Here is a 12,467-nt window from a genome sequence, read left to right on the forward strand (position 1 = left end):
TAAGAAATTATTGGACCTAAAATTCGAAATGAGGATGACAGGGATCCCAGAAGCAAAGGAAAGAAATGACTCAGATGAAAGTGAAGGGAAAATCAACCAGAGCTCAGAAAGTGGGAGACTTTTTAAAAACAGCTTTATTGAGATATACTTTGTAGACTGTATTCTTAAATACTATCAAAAATAAAAGAGGCAGCTCTAGACCTGTGAAGTGAGAAAACTATTCTGACCCATAGCTCCCCATCAAAAGTTTGAAAAGATTAATCCCATCTAAAAATGAGCAACAGAACAAGTTATGGTTAAATACTATTGAAAGTAATTATAAGGGGACAAATAAAAATATTCACCAAAACAATGAAAGAGCTCTAGAAAGCCATGCCTGAAAAACAGATAAAAGAGTATATATTATATTTCTGAATGAGCTAAACAAAAATTTTTAAATATTTATATATGAAAGAACAAGAAAAATCAGAATGAGAAAAAGTAAAATATGGGATGAAATGACTCAAAGAAGTAGAAATAAAAGGCAAAGACTTTTCACAAATGAAGACGACACCAGAAGGAATACAAGACTGACTGAATACAACAAGTGATGCCTTAATTTTGAAAAGTTTGAAAATTTAAATAAAGATTTAAAAAATTTGTTATCAAGTGATAAAGGAGAGACGAAAAAAGAGCCGACATATGTATGACAGGAGTCCTTGAAGAAAAACACCAAAGCAATCAGACAGACCAAACACCAGAAACATCAGAACCCAAGACATTTTGTTGGCATTTAAAAATACATGTATTTGAAACTACAAATTGTGTGCACTGTGCACGCATAAAAAGTGAACAACAGCGAAATATATTCTAGTGTAACTACTGACTTTTAAAGAAAAAGGAAAAAACACTTGTATTCAGGCAAAAAAACTAAATCAATCACTTATAACAGGAAAAAATCAGACTGGCATCACACTTTTTATAGTATGCTTTATTCCAATGGAAAACATATTTAAGATACTGAAGGAAAAGGTAAACCAAGAATTTTAAATCCACCCAAAATGATTTTAAAGTTACAAACAAGCTATCATCAATACTACCACTACTAAGTCGCTTACTACTAAGTCGCTTACTACTAAGTCGCTTCAGTCGTGTCCGACTCTGTGTGACCCGAGACGGCAGCCGACCAGGCTCCTCTGTACCTGGGATCCTCCAGGCAAGAACACTGGAGTGGGTTGCCATTTCCTTCTCCGATGCATGAGAGTGAAAAGTGAATCATGAGCCCTTCCTTGGGAATCTTCTAGATACTAAGTGACAGCAAAAATGACTGAAGAGACATTGACACAAAGGCTAATGGTGTTGTTATCAATAGATGTTAAAATCATAAAAAGGAAAAAGAACCAGATATTACATATCTCCTGATGGAAGTATATCATCTATGAAATAAATGTGCACAAACAAACCAACCTCAATTTACAGGAAATACAGAAAACAGCAGCACACTGTTTTCTGTCAAATGGTATCACTCATGAAAACTTGGTTTCTTAAATAATTTAAAAAGCTGTAGGAAGAAATACAGGAATCCATGTATTGAAGAGATTTAATGAAATCACTTATTTGGATTCAGATTTAAAAAAAAAAACAAGCCATAAAAGAAAAAACAAAGCATGTATGCATGAGGCGACTGAGAATTTGAAGACTGATATTTGAAGATATTAATTACTATTAATTTTTTAGATGTCATTAACAGTATTGTGCCTTGGAAACGAACAGAAATCATTCTGTCGTTTTTGAGATTGGAAGAAACACAAGCTGGAATCAAGATTGCCAGGAGAAATATCAATAAGCTCAGATATGCAGATGACACCACCCTTATGGCAGAAAGGGAAGAGGAACTAAAAAGCCTCTTGATGAAAGTGAAAGAGGAGAGTGAAAAAGTTGGCTTCAAGCTCAACATTCAGAAAACGAAGATCATGGCATCCAGTCCCATCACTTCATGGGAAATAGATGGGGAAACAGTGGAAACAGTGTCAGACTTTATTTTTTTGGGCTCCAAAATCACTGCAGATGGTGACTGCAGCCATGAAATTAAAAGACACTTACTCCTTGGAAGAAAGGTTATGAGCAACCTAGATAGTATATTCAAAAGCAGAGACATTACTTTGCCGACTAAGGTCCGTCTAGTCAAGGCTATGGTTTTTCCAGTGGTCCTGTATGGATGTGAGAGTTGGACTGTGAAGAAGGCTGAGCGCCGAAGAATTGATGCTTTTGAACTGTGGTGTTGGAGAAGACTCTTGAGAGTCCCTTGGACTGCAAGGAGATCCAACCAGTCCATTCTGAAGGAGATCAGCCCTGGGATTTCTTTGGAAGGAATGATGCTAAAGCTGAAACTCCAGTACTTTGGCCACCTCATGCGAAGAGTTGACTCATTGGAAAAGACTCTGATGCTGGGAGGGACTGGGGGAAGGAGGAGAAGGGGACGACCAAGGATTAGATGGCTGGATAGCATCACTGACTCGATGGACGCGAGTCTAAGTGAACTCCGGGAGTTGGTGATGGACAGGGAGGCATGCTGCGATTCATGGGGTCGCAAAGAGTCGGACGCGACTGAGCGACTGAACTGAACTGAACTGAACAGTATTGAGTTTTAAAAAAAATAACCCTTTTATTTTAGAAATACATACCCAAATATTTCTGGGTATAATAACATGTTATCTAGCATTTGCATCAGAATAATTCAGGCACAAGAAGTGAGGGGGCATTTGGATAAAATAATTGTTGCAGCTGAAAAACGAATACACAGGGCCTCATTACACTGTCAACTTCTGTATATGTCTTAGATAAGTTTGAAATTTTCTGTTATAAAAACTTAAAAAAGACATAAGGATTTAGTGTTCTGACCCATTCACTCAGTAAATATTTGTGTTTCAACTTATACACAACTCTACAACATTACCCACTCTTATCCATAGAAACTCATCTTGTTTCACTCTTGTGTTTTCAAGATCACATTTGCAAAGTCTTAAGAAATCTTCTGACGAAAATGGATAGAATTCAGGATTTTCCTGGTGGTCAAGCAGCCAAGTCTCCACATGTGCAATGCAGAGGGGTGTGTTCGATCTCTGGGCAGGGAAGTAGATCCCATATGCTGCAACTAAAGATCTCACATGCCACAACTAAGAGCCAGCATAGCCAAATAAATAAAGAGTTGCAAGAGGACTTCAAAATCATATATTTTTTTAAAAATGGACAGAATTCTATCCTGACTTAACAGATCATGCCAGATCTAACATCTTTCTGAATTAGACTCAACTCTAAGAATGACAATCAAACCTAGACTACAAAGGACATGACTTCTTTACTCAGTGATTCATAATCTATAATCTCCATTAAAGAAAGCATGAAAAAAGACTTACCTGTTTTATGTGTGGATTCATGGCCATTTCAGTTACATTCTTTTTGGTCTCACAGAAGATAATAGCCCTCCCTTCAGACCCACTGTAGACTTGAAGGACATCTCCAATAACTGCTGGCCTCTGAGACCAGTGGCACTGGATGGCCAAATGCTTTGAGGAAAGAAAATATCAAATATCTGCTTCATTCAAATTATTGAAAAGATTTCTTTTCTACACTTATTTCTATTTGTTCAAGAATTGGTCTTCCTGGAACACAATAAGACAATGATACTCCCTGATGCCACTTTAAAATAGCCATCAACAAGTGAAACAATAGGCAAATTGTAGTACACTTATACAGTGGAATACTATTCAGCAGTTAAAAGGAATCAACTACTGATCTATACAACAATATAGATGAATCTCAAAACATATCCTAGGTGAATGAAGCCTTACAGAAAAAGAGTACACACAATACGATTCCATTTATATGAAGTTTTAGAACAGGCAAAACTAATCTATGACGGAAAAAACACAACAGTGGTTTGCCTCTGAAAGGGGAATGGGCAAAGGCAGAGAGAACTTTCTGTGATGATGGTATATTCTTTTTGGTAGGGGTCTGGGTTGCACACATGCATGAATCTACCAAAATGAAGCAAATGTACACTCAAAATCTTGCATTTTGTTGTATGTAAATCTTATCTTAAAAACTGTAAATATTAGGTGGATGAACCTCAAAAACATTATGCTAAGTCAAAGAAGTCCAACACAAAAAAGCCACATGTTGTAATGATCACATTTATGTGAAATATCCACAAGAGGTAAATCCATAGAGACAGAAAGAAGACTGGTGGCTGCTTGAGGCTAGGATAAGGTGGGAATCGACAGTGACTGCTTAACAGCTACAGGATTCCTTTTTCAGGTAATGAAGTGTTTTGGAAGTAAACAGAAGCAATGGTTGTATACCATGAATGTACTAAATGACTCTGAACCGCACACTTCAAAGTGTTTAATTTTTAGCTATGCAAGCTTTACCTCAATTTTAAAAATTACATGTAAATATTGAAATCTAGCTAAAGATATGCACACTAAAATACTTATGGGGAGGGAATTCAATGTCAGTCCAGTGGTTAGAACTCCAAGCTTTCACTGCTGAGGGCAAGGGTTCAATCCCTCAACTAAGATCCTACAAGTGGCATAGTATAGCCAAAAAACAAAAACAACTTACAGGGAAGTATACAATTTCTGTAATTTGAAGTAAATTAAAAAATCAGATAGATATAAGGGATGAGTAGACAGGCAATAAGCAAATACAGCAAAATATTATTGGCAGAATCTAGCTGATGGGTACATGGGTGTTCACTATAAAATTCTCTCAGCTTTCAGTGTTTGAAAATCTTCATGATAAAATGTTGAGGAAAAATCTACTGTAACATTTTAAATCTATACATTTAAACATACTATGTCTCAATAAAATTGTTTAAAACAATTAATTATTGAACACATGGAAAACACAGACAAGCACAAAGAAGAAAATTAAGAATCATCTGTACCAGGTAAATCAAAGTCTTGCTTCTTCCTCTCCACCTCTCAAAAATAAAAATAAAAAAGCAGGGCTTCCCTGGTGGCTCAGCAGTAAAAAAAATATGCCTACCAATGCAGGACACCGGGGTTCAATCCCTGATCCAGGAAGATCCCACATCAAGTGCACAACTATTGAGCTTGTGCTCCAGAGCCCCAGAGCCACTAACTACAGAGCTCACGTACCACGACTATGGAACCTTGCATGCCCTACTGCCAGAGTTCTGAAACAAGAGAGGCCATCACAATGAGAAGCCGCATACCACAGCTAGAGAAAAGCCCCTACTTGCTGCAACTAGAGAAAAACCCATGCAGCAACGATGACTCAGCACAGCTATGAATAAATTTTTTAAATATCAGGTTGGTGCAAAAGTAGTAATGGTTTCTGCACTGTTGAAATTTGCCATTTGATATTGGACTACATTCTAAATGAGGTTACCTTATACATCATTTTACTGTGCATTTCTCGCTTTATGGGGTTTTTTTGCTAATAACTTATCACTTATTTTATACTTATTTTAGACTATGGAAATGATGTTACACAAAAAAGCAAATTCGAGCAATTTTCTTATTTGAGTTCAAAATGGGTCATAAAACAGCAGAGACAACTCACAACATCAGCAACACATTTGGCCCAGGAACTGCTAATGGACATACAGTGTAGAAGTGGGTCAAGTAGTTTTGAAAAGGAGACAAGAGTCCTGAAGATGAGGAGCATAGTGGCTGGCCATCGGAAGTTGCCGACAACCAATTCAGAGGATTATCAAACCTGATCCTCTTACAACTGCACAACAGGTTGCAGAAGAACTCAAAAGGTGACCATTCTACAGTTGTTTGGCATTTGAAACAAACTGGAAGGTGAAAAAGCTTGATAAGTGGATGCCTCATGAGCTGACCAAAGATTTTTTTTAAATCATCATTTTGAAGCGTTGTCTTCCCTTATTCTATGGAACAAACAACGAACTATTTCTCAATCGGATTATGACATGCAGTGAAAAGTGGATTTTATACAACCAATGATGATCTTGGTAGTTGGACTGAGAAGAAGCTCCAAGGCACTTCCCAAAGCCAAACTTGCACCAAAAGATCACGGTCGTTGTTTGGTGGTCTGCTGCCCATCTTATCCACTATAGCTTTCTGAATCCTGGCGAAATCATTACATCTGAGAAGTATGCTCAACAAATTGATGAGAAGCACTGAAAACTGCAACGCCTGCCACCAGCATTGGTCAAAAGAACGGGTCCAATTCTTCCCCATGACAACATCCGACTGCACACTGCACGAGCACCACTTCAGAGGTTGAACTACGAAGTTTTGCCTCATCTGTCACATTCACCTGACCTCTTGCCACCGACTACCACTTCTTCAAGCATCTTGACAACTTTTTTGCAGGGAAAACGCTTCCACAATCAGCAGGAAGAAGAAAATGCTTTCCAAGAGTTCGCTGAATCCCAAAGCATGGATTTTTATGCTACAAGAATAAGCAAACTTATTTCTTGTTGGCAAAAATGTGTTGACTGTAATGGTTCTTATTTTGATTATTAAAGATATGTTTGAATCTAGTTCTATTGATTTAAAATTCACAGTCACAAACCGTAATTATGTCTGCGCCAACCTAAAAAATAAATAAAAATAAAAAGATCCTGAATCTGATCAAGCCTGACAATCTAACCATCAACTCACAGGAAAATTAAAGCAGAGGAACATGTTAACTAACACCAGAGTTGCAAATCAACAAAACTTAAACTATGGGAAACTTGAAAGACAATCTTTTATTCAATTAAAAACTGCAAAGAAAAGACAGGACAGAGGACTCTATATTTAAAAGATTTAATAGATGAAATGGATAAAGAAGATATATATGATGGAATATTACTCAATGATAAATAAGAAAACGAAACCTTGCCATTTTCAACTACATGGATGAATCTAGAAAATGTCAGACAGAGAAAGACAAATACTGTATGATCTCACTTATATGTGGAATCCTAAAGAACAAAAAAAAAGAAAACAGAAACATAGACACAAAATACTAAACAGTGGTACTGTTTTGAAGTGCCAAAGTGAGGGGGAGGGGCTTGAAACAGGTGACAGGGATTGATAGGTAAAAACTTCTAGTTATAAAATAAATATGTCACAGGGATGCAATATACAGCAAAAGGAATATGGTCAAAAATATTGCAACAACTTAGTATGGGAACAGATGGTTATCAGATTTATTGTGGTGATCATGTCATAACATATGCAAATATCAGATCACTATTTAGTACACCTGAAACTAACATAATATTACATATCAACTATATTTCAATTTTAAAAAAGAAAAAGATATGGTGAATAAACCTTCAACACAAGAATAAAAAAAAATTAAAACACATATAAACCAGTAGCAATCTAAGGATCTTATGTGAATCCATATTCAAACGAACTACTTACCAAAAAAAGGATAAATAGGATAATGTGAACACTAGCTATTTAAAGATATTTTTAAAAATTGGTTTTTTCTACTGTGATGGTAACTTTGTGAGTTTTTTTGTTTTTAAAGAGCTCTTCTTTCCCAGAAGTAATCATTAGTATTAGTTTGATGCTTATCCTTCCCATCTATCCACCTATAAATATCTAAAGAATCTATTTAGGATTATTTGCGTATCTTTTAAAATAGTACAGTTCTGTACTTAGAATTTTGTAATCTGGTTTTTATCACTCAAATTCTTTTTAGCCATTATGTTGTGTTTACAGATCATACTCTTGTTCCTCTGGACTATTTTTATCTACGTACACATATTTGTACATCTATCAAATGTGAAGGTGACATATGTGATACATACTTGTCAAAAATAATGCAAATATTACCTTAATTCTCTTAAAAAAATATACTACAAGTTTAAACTTTCATAGAGTCAAAATTATAAAGCTTTTCCTTTATGGTGTCTTCTATCTTTATGTCTAGAAAAGCCTTCCCTCCCTGAAATCAAATAATGATCTACAAACTGCTGTAAATTATTTTATGGCTTAATTTTTTAAAATATTGGTGAATACTGTTGGATTCCACCCAAGCTTTAATATATTATCTGAACACCAGCAAACTGTGATCAATCTGTCTCTATGGATATTTGTATCTCTCTCCTGTTAGGACTTGCCTGTTCACGAACTTTTTTCCCTATTTTACTCTGCTCCTCAGTCCTAGACTATAGAAATACCCAGGTATCTTACTGACTAAGGACCGAAAACAAAAGATTTGGCCTGAATTGGTACCCAAAACATATGTTTAGCTTCAACAAATTTCAAAACACCAAAAGCTAAAATCTATCACAATGGAAAGCTACTTACTTCCACAGTAGTTGCAGCCTTTTGAGTCATTTTCCCAACAAGATCAACCTGTTCATATCTGGATTTCATGTATTTTTTTGCAACTTTGTATACCCACTGTGGGCAAGTTGCAGAAAAAAGTAAAGTCTGAGGATTGTCTTCAGAATCTTAAATAAACAAAAAGAATTCAAATGCTTTATTTCTTAATATCCCACAAGATAGTCAGCTCTTAAAAATGCCCCCAAATTTCAAAGAAATTATGAAAAATTCAAAACTTGGGGTGAATTTTGAACTTTACTGCAGTTATTAAAACTTTCAACTTTCAAAACTGAGGGAAAATATGAAGAAAACTGAACCAAAGAGGAAGATACAAATTTAAGAAAGAACAATGAGCAACGAAATCAGTAAAATAAGCTAGTAAAACTACTTCTGTAAAATAATACACGTAAGAAAACATGGAGAGTGAAGAAAATGGTTAATGTATACTACTAAACATTCTTGTAACACTGGGGACATGTATTATATTAAAAATTATAAAATAAACAATTCATAAGCTTTTAGATAAGAGAATAATTGCTAAATGTGCTTATTTTGAATTAGTATATACCAGTTTTGTAGGACTCATGGAGAATGTCTTCAACTTGTTCAGCAAAACCTAAATCTAACATTTGATCCACCTCATCAAGCACAACGTGGCGCAGTTTAGAAAGATCTAACCGGCCGCTCTGCAGATGGTCTTTGATACGACCTGGGGTCCCAACCAAGATGTCAATACCATTTCGAATATGATTAACTGTGAGAGGAGAGAAATATCAGTAATACATAAAATTCAAATATAGATTTTCACATCACACTTTTAGATTTCAGTAGCAAATAGATCTTTGTACTACCATCAAATATAGTTACTCACTTTGGCTTTGATATGATGTTCCACCATAAAAACATGCCACGCTGAGTTTCCTAGTTATATCTTTGAAGTCTTTGGCTACTTGGTTTGCCAGTTCCCTTGTTGGAGCCAAAACAAGTACCTAGCAAAAGGTTTAAAAAACAAAAGAATAAATTTCTATAGACTTCTAAATTCAAACTGAGACTTTTTAAAGATGCATTTAAAACTAGAAATCTCATCATTAATGTCATAGTATTTAAAGACAGAGCACAAACAATAACAAGGATGGCTTATGTTTATTATATCCTCCTTTATTTCCTTCTGGAGAAGGAAATGGCAACCCACTCTAGTATTCTTGCCTGGAAAATTCCATGGATAGAGGAGCCTGGCAGGCTATAATCTATGGGGTCACAAGAGTTGAACATGACTTAGGGACTGAAAACCACCATTACTTCCTTCAGATCTCTTTTCAAAAGTCACTTTCTCAAAAGGATTCGTAACCTTCTTTTCATATCCTCCCAACCCTGATTAACTGTTTCTTAACACTTATACTGTATAAAATATTTATATTCTCACTTATTTGCTCACTGTCTATCTTGCCCACTAAAATGTAAGCCCCATGAACACAGGGATTTATGTCAGTATGAGCTACTATATTTCCTGGATTTCAAACAGTGCCTGGCACAAAACAGATACTCAAAAAATATTTGTTGAATGAATGAATGAATGTCCAACATATGCCATTTTTAAAAAAGAAATAGTTCAATTTATTTAAATTGCAATTAGCATATAGAATTGAATTTGTAGCTAGCACCAGAGAACGCAGGGCCTCCCAGGTGGTGCTAGCAGTAAAGAGCCCGCCTGCCAATGTGGGAGTTGTACAGAGATGTAAGTGTGATCCCTGGGTAGGTAAGATCCCCTGGAGAAGGACACGGCAGCCCACTCCAGTATTCTTGCCTGGAGAATCCTTGATAGATGAACCTAGTGGGCTATAGTCCATAGGGTCTCAAAGAGTTAGACACAACTGAAGTGACTTAGCACACACACATGGGAGAATGGTCTTAACTGTTTGGTGTTTAATGAGAGGAGCTGCTTCTACACAGGATTCCAAGAGACTTACTTGTTTTATTAAGCAAATAAAACTCATGCTTCAAACAGGTTATACAGAAATTGATTTACACTTCATTTCCCTTTTTTTATATTTTGAAACTACAGATTTAACAAAAGGTAGCCATAACATTTCTCTGTACAGGGTCAATTATAATTATGCAAACAATAGTGTTTTACACGATTTAATTTAATCCTCACACACAAAAAAACCTATGATGTGGTATTATCTTCCCAATTTTACAAATGAGGAAGATGAGTCTTAGAGAAGTTGAGTCTTGCCCAAGATCAAATAGCTAGAAGTGACAGAGTTGGAATCTCCAGTAATATCCTTCTAGCGTGAAAGTTTTAAAGATAGTGTTGGGATTGTGTCCTATTGCTATTACTTTCAATCTTCCTAATTTCACCTAAGAAACAGAACTCTCTAAAAAAGATCTGTCCTGTTCCAAGACCATTATTATTTAACTATAGTCATATATGTGAATTTACTTTCACACTATTTGGAGATCCCCAGGTACCAGGGACTGAACCTGTGCCCCCTGCAATGGAAGCCTGGAGTCTTAGCCACTTGATGGCCAGGGAAGTCCTAATGCTGTTTTTTCCTTCCGCACTTTTATGAACCTGAAAGTGAACACAGGTTCTAAAAAGGTCAAAGTTTAGGACAAAATTTCACTAGGTCCTCTCTGTTCTTTACTGCTCATATTATTAACACAGATCTTCAGTGTCATATCTATAATACTCTTAAAGTCAATCAATTAAATATTATTTACTGAATGACCAAATAAATCAATACCTCTAGCAAAATCACTGTTTAAAAGCAAAAGTTAGAAAAAAAAGAAAAAGAGCAAAGGTTAGGACTGAAAAAAGAAGACATCAGATATGCAGGCTTTATAATATACAGTTATCAAAGACATCTATGGATCCATAGACATTACATTCATATGCAATAACTCACTTTAGCTTCACTTGAGATTTATCTTAAAAATCAAACTTTTGCTTTAGGCCCCAAATTTTTACTTTATGCCCCAGGAGTAACTTTTCTATCTTCAGGGCACTTGAACTTAAGACCAGTACACTGTTTCTTTCCTTCTCTTTTTTTGGGGCCATGCCATGCAGTTTGCAGGATCTCAGTTCCCTGACCAGGGACTGAACCAGGGTCAGGGCAGTAGAAGCACCAAGCCCTAACCACTGGACCACCAAGACATTTCCAAGACCAGTATATTCTTCCTTTCTCTTTCCATTAGAGTAATGTTTAAACCTTTTACTCCCTATAATGGTTACCTTTGGTGAGCGGCTTTTTTTAATTGTCTCTTGATTTCTTTGGAGTCTTTCAATCAAGGGGATGGCAAAAGAGAATGTCTTTCCTGTTCCTGTCCGCGCTTGAGCAATTAAATCTTTTCCTTCATATACAGGACCAAAAGTCTTAACTTGAATAGGAAAGAGATATGTTACCCCTCGACCTGTAAAACGAGATTTCATTGAAATATTTACTTAAGACTAGCATTAGGAAAAACACATTTATTTGAAATTAACATTTCTGATTCATCAACATGTGCCTAAAGATATACCACCTAGCAACATCTACATCTATTCCTACCCTAAAGAGGAATTATTTAAAAATTGGTCTCAACTTTTAACAAATACATTTAATTCTTTAAAGTTAAAAACTGATCAGAATACCCAAAAAATGATGTAGAAATAATTGCAATTATAAAAGCTATTTCTCTATGTTTTGTACATTTTCCTCTGGGTCAGAAAAGGTACAAGAGTTTTCTAAAATCTGGTTTTAGATTTTCAATTGCATATGCATTAAAATACATTGTACCTTTCAGAAGCTTTATAGTCTCTTCAGAAATAGGGAAATTGGAGAAGGCTCCTTCTTTCTGTTCACGTGTTAGGGTCTGTCAAAATGAAATCAAAGTTCTAATATAGTTCATATCCAACTAGGTATTTAGAATCTTTTATGCATTTACTGCTTTTAGTTTTACTAAAGGAGCTAGCAAATCAATTTTTCGTTAGTACTTGCAAAAACTGTGTAACTTACAAGATAAATTAATGGGAAATTCTTTTAATCTCAAAAGTATCCCTTTAAACATCACGCTTATTTAATACATTTTCCCATAAAGCATTTAAAAACGATTAACTCACACACAAAACTTCCTTTAGACATACATTTACTACATAAATCAAAATATAATTCCACTTGACTA

General features: G+C 35.5%; 1 protein-coding gene across 4 annotated transcripts in view; it reads right to left on the minus strand.

The window, feature by feature from the left end:
* Positions 1–12,467, minus strand: part of DDX50 (DExD-box helicase 50) — a 32,829-nt gene that overhangs the window by 14,164 nt on the left and 6,198 nt on the right. For all 4 annotated transcript variants that reach the window (XM_040242236.1, XM_040242238.1, XM_040242239.1 and 1 more), the window contains 6 exons: positions 12,083–12,158; positions 11,539–11,717; positions 9,175–9,292; positions 8,872–9,057; positions 8,286–8,431; positions 3,396–3,545 (listed from right to left, as the gene is read on the minus strand). In XM_040242236.1, coding sequence (XP_040098170.1) covers positions 3,396–3,545; positions 8,286–8,431; positions 8,872–9,057; positions 9,175–9,292; positions 11,539–11,717; positions 12,083–12,158 — 855 coding nt within the window. The remainder of the gene's footprint in view (positions 1–3,395; positions 3,546–8,285; positions 8,432–8,871; positions 9,058–9,174; positions 9,293–11,538; positions 11,718–12,082; positions 12,159–12,467) is intronic.

Source organism: Oryx dammah, unplaced genomic scaffold (genome assembly GCF_014754425.2).
Source record: "Oryx dammah isolate SB20612 unplaced genomic scaffold, SCBI_Odam_1.1 HiC_scaffold_6, whole genome shotgun sequence".
Taxonomy (NCBI): Eukaryota; Metazoa; Chordata; class Mammalia; order Artiodactyla; family Bovidae; genus Oryx; species Oryx dammah.